At 39.7% G+C, this 15,497-nt stretch overlaps 2 protein-coding genes across 2 annotated transcripts in view; one reads left to right on the top strand and one right to left on the bottom strand.

Moving 5' to 3' along the window:
- Nucleotides 1-15,382, bottom strand: part of SOBP (sine oculis binding protein homolog (Drosophila)) — a 163,557-nt gene extending 148,175 nt beyond the window's left edge. The window contains exons 1-2 of the mRNA XM_004674073.2: nucleotides 15,149-15,382; nucleotides 1,327-1,465 (exon numbers count right to left, since the gene is read on the bottom strand). Of these exons, the coding sequence (XP_004674130.1) occupies nucleotides 1,327-1,465; nucleotides 15,149-15,244 (235 nt within the window). The 5' untranslated portion in view covers nucleotides 15,245-15,382. The remainder of the gene's footprint in view (nucleotides 1-1,326; nucleotides 1,466-15,148) is intronic.
- The window catches only part of PDSS2 (prenyl (decaprenyl) diphosphate synthase, subunit 2), a 229,656-nt gene continuing 229,253 nt past the window's right edge, over nucleotides 15,095-15,497 (top strand). The window contains exon 1 of the mRNA XM_012722626.1: nucleotides 15,095-15,181. The gene's annotated coding sequence lies outside the window, so the exon portion shown is untranslated. The remainder of the gene's footprint in view (nucleotides 15,182-15,497) is intronic.

The following is a 15,497-nucleotide window of genomic DNA, read 5'->3' as shown; positions in this document are numbered from 1 at the left end:
CTCTGTCTCTGGCGAATCCTCTCACCCTCCGCATCTCTGGCCTGTACCCCAGTTCTGTATGAATAAATAAATAAATCTTTTTTTAAAAATTAACAAAAAATGAAAATAAAGAAAATTTATAGTAATATGACCTTTGTGAATTTTATCCTTGCATATGAATTGTTAAAAAAAAAAAAAACTCAACCATGGAAAACAACTTTTTCCCTTAGTAACAGACCCTGACTCTCTATGTTCCCTGGCGGCAAAAATTATTGCCTAAACCAAGCATTATACAAGCTATTAGTTTATAGACTATAAAATCATGACTTGCATTTTTCATTTACAGTGAAATTGATGATACTATCTCTGTAACATGATGCATACAATTTCATAGCAAGCTTAACAGAAAATTTGTCACGTACGTTTGATTCCACATGCCTGCAGGACAGCTCATTTACATTTCGTTGCTTGGCATATAAGGAAAAGCTCTATCTTAAACACTGGAAATAAAATGCATGAACAGGTAGTTTATGCCAATAGATTCTGAATGCAATGCAAATACTGATTAAATTGCCAATGACAATAATTCGTTTTACCCACATTTTATTAAAATGCCCCAAATGGGGTTTCACATTCTTTCCCTCTCTCTCCCCCCCAATCTCTCTCTCTTTCCCTCTCTCTCCAAATCTCTTTCTCACCAAACACTCATTCCAAATTAAGGGTCTATCAACACCCACCAATGGGTCTAACATGAGATACCTGGCACTGCTACCCAATGGAATCACTCTTGATTCAACCCTTCAGAGTCTCTATGTTTCCATTCATTACTGCAACGTTAGTGAAAATTCTTACAGAGGAATAGAGGATCCAATCATCTAGTATTTTCTTACTCCTCATCTTACTGGATAGGCTATAGGATATGAAAAGAATGAAAACTTCAAACACAACACCAAAATAGAGCTTTCCTTTACAACCCTTGACACCCAAAAAAGGCAATGGAAAAAATTACTAAGCAAACTGTGATTCTCTCTTGTCGTCTTAAAATCTACACCTAAAATTTCATTTACCAGAAAGCACCAGTACTCAACAATTGATTTATCAAAGATCTTAGGAAAGATAAACATTGTCCTTTTCTTTAAAGTTGTAGGTAGGACTACAGATCTTAGCCCTGTCTCTTGTTTTATGTTGTCCTCTTATAGTCTGCGAATTCTGCTTATGGGTAAGTACACCCATACATTTGTATCAACCATTGGCATAATTAAAACAAGTCCCCAAGAAAGTCAAATCTGGCAGGTTGAGATAGTTAATCCTTCTTTGCATGAACAAAAGGACATTAAATGTCATTACCTTTGAGAACAGAAATATGCTGCCGAGTCTCTCCATCTGTAGGGTAGCTCCTGAATTCAATATCTTCACCGTCTTTCAATTCAACCTTATCATAGCCATACCAGCCAAGGAGTTCATTCATGGTGTTTTCTGCAAAGTTCTGAAAGAAAACATAGACTACTTAGTTATATAATCAATAACTAGCTTAAAAGAATATATAAATCAAATTGTTTGCGCTACCCTTTCACTGCCGGCCATGTGAGCCTCCCCTAGCATTGTGTTCATTTTTCAAATCACGTGCAAAGATTGTAATGCATTTAAATTTCAGAGTGATTCATCCAATTATGATAGACCTTCAGACATTTGTAATTTAAAGATAATAATAAGGTCATTTACTAATATCTTAGCATATTTTTCTTCAAAGTCAATATCCCACACTAACACAAAAATATTGAAAAGCAAAGTACAGAAATAGCTAAGAAAGGATTTTGAAAATGAAAACAATTAATAGACCATTGTGGCTTAGGTTAATTGAAAACAGAATTGCTTTTTGACTCAGGTGTTTCTTTACATGATTTATGTCAGATAAAACAAAATCTCAGCAAAGAAATAATTTCTCAATTATAAACACTGCCACTCAGAAAGCTGAATAGGCTACAAAGATTTTTTTTTAATTTTCCCTTTTGCAAAAATATTCTTTAAAAGTTAATGCATAATTTGCTTTTCAAATTTCATTAGTGGCAGACTTTCTCTGTGACATTAAAGGTCATTCTGATTGCCTTCTGATAAGCAGCCTACAAGTACCAAATAACTTTAAGGTTACTGGCCAGACCAGATTTTGGATAATGAATGGAAATTCTTTATCAACTATCAATCAATATAATATAATTAATATTGTTATGATAGATATCATACTGCAAAAATAATAGCTATAATTGGACAGATTTACAGCTACACTATCAGGAAACTGGCTTTTATGAACTTATCAACTGCTAGATCAGAAACAAGAGGTAAGACTATGTGTGTTAATGTCCTTAATGCCCATGTATGACTTTCAAACAGCTATGATGGTAGTCATTTTGCAATACATAAATGTACCAATCAACAATTTTATATTCCAAATGGTACACGAAGTTATATGTCATTATATTCCAATAAAGCTGGAAGAAATTTTTTTTTTAAGATTTATTTATTTGTGCATACAGAACTGGAGTACAGGCCAGAGGAGCAGGGATGGTGAGAGGCTTCATCAGAGACAGAGAGGGGAACAGGAATAGGCAGATTGACAAAGTACACTGCTGAGAGGAGCAGCGGGCGGGTTAGGAGAGGTCTGCCTAGCCATACGGATCACCTCCAGGGCGGGCAGAGTTCGAACTCATGCTAAAAGGGCTTTAGCTTCTTACTGCTGTGCTTTAACCAGCTGTGCCACCAGGGAGGGCTGCTGGAAGAAATTTTAACCAAAAAGGAGACTATACTACAAACTAAAGGTTTAATAAAATTTTGTTTAATGGATTAAAAAAATCCTCCATCTGTTTTCTCAAACTGCTAAAAATGGAGCTTCCATATGACCTAGCAATCCCACTCTTAGGTATCTACCCAAAAGACACAAAAACACTGATTCAAAAAGATACCTGCACCCAATGTTTATTGTTGCTTTATTTACAATTGGGAAGACATGGAAACAACCCAAATGCCCAAAAGTAGATGACTGGATTAAAAAGATGCTATACATATACACAATGGAGTATTACTCAGCAATCAAAAAAAAATAAACACATGCCTTTTGCAGCAACATGGATGGAGCTAGAAGGGACCATGCTTAGTGAAATAAGCCAGAAAGAAAAAGAAAAATACCAGATGGTTTCACTCATAGCAGGAGTATAAAGGACCAGGGGAGAAAATAATAATAATAATGAACAACTACATACCAGAGACATTTTACGGGGGAGGGGTGGAGAATGGGATCAAAAATGGTGGGGAGAGAGGAGTGCACTGGACTATGGTGATGGCATATGGGTGATTTGGTGATGGGAAGCCCATGGGGATTACAACTGAGGTGGAAAAAGGCACAAAATGATGTAAAAATAGACTATTATATTGTTTTTTAAAAATCCAAAAAGGAAAAAAAAATCCTCCATCTGGCAAGGCCTCTTGAGCCTTCTAGAGTGAGCTAGAAAAACTATTCTAACCTTTTCTGTGGCTCAAAGAATCTTTTCTCACTCTCCCTAAAAGATATTTTGTCTGAACTGCATTGTGATGTATAGTTTATATGCTTGAAACAGAGCACCCGGGCTAAGCCACAGTGAGCACAGCCTCAAAGTGAGTTTTGTACTCTCCTGAATTTCACAATTTCAGATTAAGGGTTGCATTAAAAAAAAAGAAAAGATTACACTACTGACTTCATAAAAACAAAGTTGGCATTTGAAACCACACACAGGATGTTGGATTTTTTTGCTTGTGCCCACTTAAGCTCAGAGTTCCAACTGGGCCGATCTGTGATGATAAAGCACACCAGCAATTAAAAAAAAAATCTAGATTGATTCAGTGTTACCATCCACAAGGCCAACAGTCAGCTATATCAAGCTTTAGTGAGGCATTTATTCTTTCTGATGGCTGGTCATGTCCACATTAAATAGACATTCTTTTCATGAATGCACAAAGATGATATGATCGATATGAATAATAAGCTCAGCAACTTCTGGAATACCACCGAGGAGGACTCAGCTAAATGCCGCTCTACTCAATCAAAAGAAATCCTTTTAATGAGGCGTCAATCTCCTCTAACACCCAATTTCTTTCGCTAAGCTGAGTGCCTGGACAGGAGAATGACAGTCCTTAAGCTAACAAATAGAGATCCTCCATCAATGGCCTGGCAGCAGAATCTCAGAGGATAGATAACAATTATACCTTGCATTGAAAAACCAATTGCCAATAGTGCTTAAAGCCAAGTTCAAGTCACCCGATTGGCCTGTACGCTGTTTGCCCCAATCTCTAAAAGAGCTGTGCCAATGAGACAAAAAAATAGCTTTGGCACAGTAACTCCTGGCCACCATATCTTATTTTGTAGACCATTTGATTCTGGATACCTCTCTTTCTGGTTCTGTCTAACCTCTAAAGTGACACAAAGGCCGCAGATGCATAATTCATGGAGTAACCTCCCAGCCAAGGATATAGATTTGTTTGTTTTAGTCCAGCTGCAAATCCATTCAGCCTTTCAGAACCAATCTCAGGGACAGAATCCATAAGTTTGGGTAAAAGCTGAAACTTCAACTGGATTATTAACACCAAATTCATGCTATTTGGGCATCTTAACTGCATCACTTAGTTTACGGCTTGTACTGGAAAATTCTGGGTCTTCATGGAACAATCAATAGGAACTTGATCTATTCTATGATTTCTAAGTTATTATAAATGTGAGTGAAAATAAACTCTAAAACATCCCCTTTCTTGTCATGGAAAGTAAAAACAAGTACCTTCGTGTTTTGAAAAATATAACTGCAAAAGTAGAAAGCAAAAGGTTACAAGTCCTCAAGCCAAAAATCCCACCTTTCATGGAAGGAGGAACAAGATGACAGAAAAAGACACCAAGGGCACCCTCCCTGGTGGCACAACGGGTTAAAGTGCGTCACTGCAAGCGAGGCACAGCCATTTCAGTGCAAGTTCAATCCCCAGCCCAGGAGCTGACCCACATGGAGCAGCAGACCTCTCCTGCCCTCTGCTCCCCTCAGCAGTGTACTTCATCAGTCTGCCTGTCCTGCTCCCCACTCTGGTGAATACTCTCACCATCCCTGTACCTCTGGCCTATACCCCAGTTCTGTATGCATAAATAAATAAATCTTTAAGAAAAAGAAAAGACACCAAGGTTTCCTGTAGTGGAACAAGAAAGAGACTATTTCATAATTACATATATTATATTAAAGAACCAAAGAATTCCAATATATAAATAATTTAAATGTTTTTATTTCTAGGAAGAATTTGATGGTGGGCTTGAGAAATGGAATCAATTTTTGCAGCTATTATCCAACAAACAACATATTCTAAGAGAAATGAACTTAATGTATATAGTCCATGAGGGTTTTCAAGTCCTTCTGGTAGAGAGTGTGAATGGTTATTATTTCCAATTTCTTGGTATTATTATTCTTTAAAAAGGTTTCTATTTTTAAAATAATTAATTTCCTACATAAGTTTAAGTAAGTTATCTTCTTAAAGTGATGAGTTAAAATTCAGAGAGATCTTCAAGAATGCTTAATATTAATAGTAAGACAAGTTACTGTACTAAGGGAGATTGTGAAATCTGCTTCCCTAAAAATCTTCACCCTGCATTTGTCCTGAAGACTTAGGACAGGAAACTTAAGTTGTCTTTTAAAGTTCCTCCCAGCTCCAAGATTCTGTGAAATCAAAGAACTCCTATTTATACGGGAAATAAAATACCTTTTGCAAAGAAATATCATAATTATAGTGATCACACATCATAAATTTTACTGAACAGCCACTAGTTCAAACATTTTATCATCGCTCCCATAAACCATCAAAATGTGCCAGAAATTTCAATATTCTGGCATACAAATCACATTTTGCAGACTGCCTCTCACCCTTGGATGTGGCACAAAAATCCACTCTCATACCATGTGGTCCAATTTGGGTTTGGAAAATAGGTCACTATAATTATAATGATAATGTCTAACACTTTTATAGCACTTTACAATATTTCCACATCCTTTAAAGCTCTGTTCCTTTCAATAACTCAATGAATTAGGTGTTTGATTTCCACAGTAAACTTTTGGTGAACCTATGTGAGAGCCTCATTTTACACCAGAAAATTAGAGCATCAAGAAGGTAAACGATAGGTATGAGAGATCACCATCCAGTAAGATCAGAACAAAAATACAGATCTTCCTATTCTTATTCCAAATCTCTTTCTATTATAAATTCTGTATGGTCAAATGTGTCAGCAAATCCAAATATTCTATCTCCTTGGACCAAAGAGTTGCAAGGCAATCATATGATAGGGTTTCAATTACCACATTTAAAGAGATTTCCATCCATGGCATATCTACCAATGTTACAATTTCACCTGCTTTGGGGGGTCTGTGATTGGCTAGTACTCTCCTTAACTATTTGTATTGTTGGAAATTTAATCTCATTTTCACATTTTTTTTTTACTCATATGTGACCCTAACCACTGTGCAATTCTAATATTTTACCCCTAGACCTCTTTCTTGTCCTCTCTGATTCCATTCTGTTGACTACAGGACTCCAGAGAAAAAAAGATAATCCTAAATTTTAGTCTAAAACCACAATGGCTTCCTAAAATTTAAAAAGAAAAAAAAAAAAACAGGCCACAGAAAGATGGTAGAAAGCAGGAAATTTTATTATTATTGCCCCACTCTTTCTGAGTTCTTTCGATATTAGCGATTTTTTTATTTGAACTTAATCCCAAATCATTCATCAAATATTCTCCATATTCAAGTGGAAAAACTCCTACAGTGTTGTCATGATGCAATCTATATGGCTTTTAATTGAACATTTTACCGGGGAAATAATGAAGTTGACTTCAACTCACTTTGAAAACAATGTAATTTCAAATCCTCAAAGTATCCCTGTAACACATGTATTTCACAAGGATTTCTAAAGGACTAATAATTTTATTTTGAAAACACCAAGCATCTTAAAAAGTAGGTAGGCACCATTTATTTCTTTCATGTCAGCCCTCACATAACTGAATATTAATGTGTTTTCAATTTTGTAATTTATCCAAGGAGGCAGAAAGTCTTCAAAGTGCTCCCAATCATTCATTCAAATGAGGGAAAAATCATATCCTCCCTCTCCCCACAAATATAATTCCCATTTTGATTCCAACTCCCAATTCTAGTAAAATACATTAGATAACCCACATACACTATAAGTCAACTGAGGACAGACCCTTTTACTTCATTTTATACTTCATCTTACAGGATGCCGAGCACTCAATGTATGTGCCAATACATTTGGATACCTCCACAAATATTTGTTTAAATATATTAATGGAGAGGAACAACCAAGCAAACTATGAGATATCTGATTCTAAAAGTAAATAAGTGAAAATTAAAATAAATTATAATATCCAGTGTTATTGACACAACTTTTAGAAAAGGTCATTTGACTCCATCACTAAAAGCTTTTAAAATGTACATATTCCCGATTCAGCAATTTTATTTCTAGATAGTGTGGGGAATATTCTAAAGAAATAGGTGCAAAAATATGTATGTTCAGGAATATTTACATCAGCACTATTTTCCTAGAAACAACATATATGCCAAACAATAAGAATTTAGTCAAGTAAATTATAGCTACATATGGAATGAGTAAAATGGAATACTCTTTTGCTACTCAATATTTACTTCATATAAATTCTTGCTGCCATGAAAAGCTATTAACAATATATTAAGTTTTAAAAGAAAGGTTAGTACTCTATGAGACCTTTTTTTAAAAAAAAACTATATATCAGACAAAGAAAAGGGCATGAAAAGACATATATCAAAATGTTGACAGTAATTGTTTCTGGGTGAGAAAATTACAGGCTTTGTTTTCCTTTTTGTTTATTTGGATTGCTTGCTCGTCTATTTCTGTTATGTCTATATATTATTTCTGTAAAATTAAAAGAAATTTTAATTAAAAATTAATTAACACATAATCTTCTCTTAGACAGCTATGTTCACAATCCTAATGACAACAAAAAGGATCTGTCAATTTCATTACTTTACTTCAAAACATTCTGACACACATTATCCAAGAAAGTGGGGCATATGAGAAATACTTATAAAGGAAAAGGAAACCCCCACCCGAACAACTTACAAGGGAGGAGAAAGAAGTGCTAGTATCTCTGCCAGTTAAGGTTATGAATAATAGACAGATGGTTAATTTTGGAAAATATTTAACTCCCTTTTCACCTTCATGTAGTCTGACAGATTTCACACTATGTCTCTCGTAAGAATCATTGGATTTGCTAATAGAGACATGAAAAGAGAGGTAGTTTCTTTTGTAGAAAGTAGGGATTTAACTTGATTAGACATAAGGTTCTAACTCTATACCAAGGTCTGACGTGGGACTGAGTCTATGTCATTTCTCTTAGTACTGACACAGTGGATCAATTTTATTTTACAGTTCTACCAAGAAAAAGCCTGTGAGGTAGTGTTTAAATAGTATAGAGGGCCTCCGTCGTGGCACAGTGGTTAAAGACACAATTCTATCAAACTATCGTCAGCCACTGTAGCATGAGTTCGATCCCTGCCAGGGAGCTGACCCACATGGTGCAGTGGACCTCTCCTGTCTCTCCCGCTGCTCCCCTCAGCAGTATGTTTCAGTAGTCCTGCCTATTTTGCTCTCCATTCTGTCTCTGGTGAATCCTCTCAACCCCTGTACCTCTGGCCTATGCCCCTGTTCTTAAAATAAATAAATAAATAGTGGCCCTCCCTGGTGGCGCAGCGGGTTAAAGCACAGCACTGAGAATCTGAAGCCACTTCAGCATGAGTTCGATTCCTGCCTGCCCCGGAGGAGACCACATGGCGAGCCAGACCTCTCCTGACCCGCCCGCTGCTCCCCTCAGCAGTGTACTTCGTCAATCTGCCTGTTCTGCTCCCCACTCTGTCTCTGGTGAAGCCTCTCACCGTCCCTGAGCCTCTGGCCTATACCCCAGTTCTGTATGAATAAATAAATAAATCTTTAAAAAAAAAAAAAAATAAATAAATAAATAAATAAATAAATAGTATAGAAATGCTGGAAGAGCCCTTTACAATGACCAAGTGCTGCCATATTTATGATCCCACTGAATCTGGTGATAGACCTAGAAAAGTCCCTCCCCACAGACTGCCCCGCAGGCAGAGGTTCATCAACATGATGTAACAATAAGAGCCCCAGACTCGCACTCTTGGGCCTGCTTTACCCATTAAGTCCTTCTGTTATTTCTTGAACTGTAGTTTGTTTGTTTTTTAAGTTTGAAATCCTTTGAAGATGGCCACTGCACTCCATTTGGGTCATTCTGAAGTGTTGTTCTCAGCCACAACACTGTCATTATAAGTCAGTTCTTAGGGCTTTGGCATGCCTCTGGCCTGTGGCAGGCCCGAGGAGAAAGTCTTGTTCTCATTAATATATTCTGAATTGGACGATGTTACGATTGGCATATGAAGCCAAAATCATCTGATTCCATACGTCTTGTGGCAAAGAGCAGATAGTTACATCCCTATGTTTTAATGTCTGACCAGAACATCAAATGTCTGAAAGGTCAAACAAATGCTGTGAGACTGCAGGGATCAGCCCTCAAGTAACACTGGCAGGCGTGGCAGGTGTGCAGCTGTGTGCAGCTGGGTCCTATCACAGCTGCAGAACTGCCCTAAAAATCACCAAGACCTGTTATACTGTTTCCTGTCTGTACCAAAGCCATTGGCCTTGAAGCCGGACAGAGTCCTACAGCCCTTCAGTTACATGAATGATATTCATACCCACTACCCGCCTGTGCACAGATCCTCTAATATACATCCAGCAAACCTTTCACCATACGCTTTCATGTCCGCTTACATGTTTCAATTGGCACTATCAAAAACAAAGTACTCTGTTTTTTCTCATTCTGCCCAGTAATATTCCTTCTCTTTCGGGAAATATTCAATAATCTTATTAGCTTGAGAGTGCAAGTGTGGCTGGCTTCCCATTCCACAAGAGCAAGTTTTAGACTTCAGAGATCTTTAAAATGATCCACGTCCTATTTCTAATACTTTTTGTTTTAAAGAAGAAGTATAAAACTTAATAAAAGGGGCATTTCCTTGGGATAGAAAAAGGCCAGCCGCCTTAACAAGACACTATCCCTGGAACTCTCCTTTTGCAGACACTCACTTTGGCTCGCTGATACTTGCCTTTTTTGAGGCCCTGTTTTTGATTTTCCTTTTAAAACTCTGTTACCTCTTCGTTTCTGTGAGTCTGCCTTTCATACAAGGAGAGCAAGGCTTGGCTTCTCAGAGCAGTGCTTGGCAAGCACAGAGGCAGGAAACGCAGAAGGGAATGAGTCTGTCAGACTCATTTTCTTCTAGTTCAAATGTTTATTTCAGATTCGGGAGGAAGTGGAGTGGTTCCTTTCCATTTCCTCGTCTCTGGAACCTGCAAGTTGCATAAGGCTTGGAGAATCTCAATCTCCTGCACATCATACTCACACGTTCACAGATGGAGAAAGGGACTTTCAGACAACCCTGGGCTAATCAGAGCAGAATTCATGGCTTTCAGAGCCCTTCCAAGACCATCTCTGAGGGGTTTACACTGGAGGCCAGAGTAGGACAACAGAGAGCAACGTGACTGTAAGGCTGCCGGGCTCTGGAACATCCTACCCCATCTCATCGCTACTGGCATTAGTTCCCTGCCACGTGGCACACCTGAGGCCACTGCTCAGCCAGGGAGGAAATTTGACATAATTTGTGAGTGCCATCATGAGATCTGGTCCCAAGCCCACTTCCTAGGTTCCTGGGACTTACCGAGTCTGACACCAGGATGGAGTTGCAATAGCAAACTGAAAATATGTTTGTTTTAGTAATGAGCTGATATCAAGCTTAAACATGCTGACTTTTCCAATCCATACTCTCAACTTCTCTACTTGTTCCAAAACGGTAAACCAGCTCACTGTACACACCAGCTCAGCTCTGCAGCTTCCTTTATTGTCTACGCAATTGACACAGGTCATTTTAAATGCCAAATGGAGACCATCAGAAACCAAAATAGAAAATCTTGTGGTAAGTTTACTACTAAACTCTAACAGATGTGCCTGACTCTAACTGTAGGCATCAAGGCTGAAACATAATTTTAGGTACAAATTACTTAATGAGGATATTTATAGACAGAAAACTTCAACAAAGTAGCCCCCGAGATATTTAACACAGGTTACCTGAACTTTAGTGACTGATAATAAAAAAATGGTAAATACATTAATTATGGCTTGTTTAGGAAAGTTTCCAGAGCAGTGTTTGATCTAATCATGTTCATTTTCTCAGAGCTTTAAAAGATAAAAATTCTGACTCATTATCTCTATTTGTAGTTTAGACTTTTTTAGTTACACCATTATTCCATAGCCACTAGTCAATCATACTCACTAAGATTTATGTCTTCAGAACATACACACTTAAATGCAGCTATACTTTTACTCACACATATATTTACATTTATAATTCCAGTGGTACAAACTAGTTTTTATAGTATATCTATCATGGTCTTGATGAACTTCTGAAATGAACTAACCTTCCCATAGGAATTCCTCCTAATATCATTTCATTATGACACATGTGAGCTAACAGTATACTAAAGACAATACATTAGATACAATCACAATACATACTTTAGAAACAAAAAGACAAAGTTGATTTGCCATCTAATTTTTTTAAAATCTTTTTGTTGGTAACTAATTAAGGTATAGGATTGAAAGTACAGTCATGAGTCTTCAAGAACACCAGGATCAAAGGAGGAAGGAAGATAAAGAAACACTGTAAAGGTCATGAGGCAAATATTTCTACTGGAAGATCTTTTCACTAAGTACACTTAAGCAAACCATGCCAAGTCATGTACTTTTCACACACAAAATTATATTGTATCAAATTTAAATTTGTTACAACTGCCATGTACATTAAACCAGTGATAAGGAAAATGTAATTCAATATCTGATCTAGTGAAACAGCAACCACATTAGTCCCAGACACATGAAGACAATCTCCATGCCATTACTGGTGTCAGCTAAACCTCAGCCAGTTTGTCTTCTCCCGGACATTTTTAAATAAATATGTGACTATCTCAATTAGGAAATCTTGGGGGGGGGGAGTCTCTATGATGAAGCAATTTTGTTGCTCATTCTCAGCGCCCTGCATTTGCTGTACTTAAAATAGACACTTGTACCAATGTCCTTTCTATTACCCGAAGGGGAAAAAAAATCACATACACACCAGTCCTTTTTCTTTCAGCTCGCAGAGAAGCAACTTGATCCAACTAGTGTTGAAACCTGAGTAGGTCACTGTACACCACGATAAAATTCCCTAATCCCTGAGCCAAATCTCCCTAAGGGGGCCTCCTCCTGATCCTCCACTTCCCAGGCTGACTTTTCCATTCGCTCTCTCCTCTTTCCCCCTTTCATTTCCCCTACCTTCAAGCCTTGATATGTGATCCACAGTGGGGGCTCAGGTTTCCGTTTTTACAGCTTAGGCCGTGCTAGCTGTATACATTCCTTTCTTTCTGCCGGGCAGTGATTACTTACTAGGGCTTGGTTTACACTGGTCCAGATGAAAGCCGTTCAGATGAAGGCAAACACAGCCAGACAGCTCCAGCAGCACAGATATGAAGCTGCACAAGGCCACATTGTGTTCTCGGTGACATTTTGTTGCACATATTTTTATACAGGGCAACCAACTTATTATGTTACTCTACACTTCAAGTTTGGTGAATTGGAGGGGGAGTAATACCACGAGGTGTGGGGAGAGATTTCATTGATGACGTTATTAATATCAAAAGCAGAAAAATATTAACGAATTCAAAGCCCTTCCACCTTTTGACTTTGAGAAATCACTTTTAAAATAAAGGCTGTTGCTGCTATTATATTACAGGAATCCCTTCTAAACTTTTTCACTAGAAATGTAATTTCATGACTCACTGACGTGTGAGTAAGGACCTGACTGGAGATTTCAGCCAATGGTCTCCTATACATTGATCCAATCCAAAAAGAAAAGAAAAACTGACCCTACAGGCAATTGAATTATTTGTAGTGTAAAACTTCTTATTTAATGCCACTCTGTACTAAAATGATGAGGCTTGAAACTTCAAATGGTAAGTGGTGATTTGGAAGAAAAATAACATTTTAAAAGAGGAAATTCTGTGCACGAAGGTTAATTCCATACTTAGTCCTGCAGCATTGGCTAAAAATTGTGTAATTTTTCCCCTTCACACAATGTTGTTTTTGTTTCTTCCTCACTAGTTCAGACAAACATCTGTTATACTGTAGAAGGACAACTATCTCCCAAACCACCGAGTGCGCCCGCAGCCAAAGTCAACAACTTGAGCCCCAAGCATAGAGCACAGTCAGCCTTTATATCCAGCCGGGATAACATTTCACATGTTTTGATTAAAATTAGCTAATTTGTAATTCTAGAACCTATGAAACTTAAAAGCTGCCATCCATATAGATCACATTAGGCAGTGTTTTAAAGGGCCAGTGCACACAGTGATGTCCCAGTGGCTGGCCTCTCTCCTCTCCCTCCACATTCCCCATTTCCAACCCTCCCAACCCCCCATTAAAGAAAAAGGAACCCGAACACAGGGGACAGTGAGGATGAATGGTTATTGTAAACTGCTTGAATTTCACTCCCATTCGAGGGAACTCCTACTTGTCTCATTTTTGTATAACTATCACTGCAATCAATGATGGTTTCCATCACATGGAATAACACTGATTTATTTCCAAGGCAAAGCTCTTAACTCTCCTCAAACTGAAGCTGCACCTCATGCTTCCAGGCACTAAGTCCCTCATCCAGAAATAAAACTCCAAATTCCCAATTCCAGATCTCTAGACATTTTCTAGAGGAAAGGAAAGCTAAGCATATGCACTTAGGCATGGGCTTCATACAAGACACGCTCATAGAATCGACGGTTCTGCTCAAGAAAATGTCAAAACGCAATAAATTTCGGGAAGTTGCAATGCCATTTTCATCCAGTTTGTCTCTAGATTCAAACTTAACCAATAGGTTGGCAGTGTTAGTGATTCTATGTAGAAGAGGGAGAACACCAAGACGGTGTAGAATGAAAATCAAAGTACCCTGAAATCTGTCAGTTATTTGGAACTCACAAATAGAAAAATGCACTTAAAAACATTTTTTTTTAATTCAAGAGAGATTGGTGAAATCAACACAGACTACAACGCACGCCGGACAAACCTTTCAACTTCTTGAAAAATAAGGGGGAAGGGATGGGGCGAAAGGAGGCCCGGAGCTGAGCGCTACTCTTGGGCATTCGCTCCAACGCGAACAGCTGGAGCGCCAGGCGGCTGCGCTCGCCACCTCTGGAGCACCGCTGGCCTGGCGGGGAGCCCGGCCTCGCCGAGAGGACTCGGGCTGGCCTTTCGGAACAATGGGCAGGCGCTCTGCGAAGGCCGCCCCTCAGACAGCGGTCTTTGAGCGGGGCTCGCCAGGCCGGCTTAGCTGGGAAGTGAAGCATGCAAAGGCTAGCGGGAGGCGGCAGCCGAACGAGGAAAGCGCGCAGGGTCTGGCGAGGCGAGCCGACAGCAAAGCGGTACCCAGACCCGCCGCTCGGGCCGCAACTCGCCCCAGCACTGACAGCCTCTCCACGCCGTAGCCGCCAGCTACTTGGGCGGAAGCGGGATAGAGGAGCGAGGAAATGTGCTAGGAAGAGGGATGGGACAGAGCGCTCCCCGGGTGCTTTGTCGGGCGGCTCCTAACTTTGGAGGGATCTGAGGTATGGTTCCCGAAAAAGAGAAGAAAACTACCCCGCCGACTAGAAGAGCCTCTTCACTATGCCCTTCGCCACTCGGCGGCCGGTCTCCTGCCCTTGAAACGCGCCTGTGCCAACCTGGGGTTTATAAGGTTAAACAGTATGTGGTTTTCTGGCCACCCCCCCCCAACCACCACCACCCCCATCAAATCTGAGGAAGGCAAATCTCGGGGATGCAGCCCGCGAGTTGGCCTCTGTTTTGCACCTGGAGGAGGAGCTGAGGCGTTCGGGGCATCCTACAGAAACTGACAAGAGCTCCCCGGTGCCCCCCAAAGCCATACAGCGGCCCAAAGGGAGCGGGCGGAAGAAAGAGCTCCGTCTCTCCAGCCCCGAAGTCCAAAAATACCTTCATTTCCTCATTGATCTCCCTTTTCACTGGGTGAGCCGGTTTCCTGCTCCTTTTATTTTCCGGAGGTCTCCCTTCTTTCTCCATTTCTGCCATGTTTTTGTGTCTGGTTTCTGTGGAGATGAAATGGCTGCTGCCGCCGCTGGCGGTGGTGGTATCGGTGGTGGTGGTGGAGGTGGTGCTGATGATGGCAATGCTGGCGGAGGTAGCGGAGCCGGCGGGGCTGGGGCTGGGGCTGGGGCTGGGGCTGGGGGGGAGGGAAGGCAGGCGCCGGAGAAGCGGGGTCTCTTCTAGCGGCGGAGAACGTCAGTGGCTGTCAGAGGGAAAGGTAGCTCTAGGAGTCTCGGGG

The sequence above is a fragment of the Condylura cristata genome, unplaced genomic scaffold (assembly GCF_000260355.1).
Source record: "Condylura cristata isolate star-nosed mole 26May11 unplaced genomic scaffold, ConCri1.0 scaffold00001, whole genome shotgun sequence".
Lineage (NCBI taxonomy): Eukaryota > Metazoa > Chordata > Mammalia > Eulipotyphla > Talpidae > Condylura > Condylura cristata.
The sequence above is the reverse complement of the archived record's forward strand: the minus strand, read 5'-3'. Positions and strand labels throughout refer to the sequence as shown.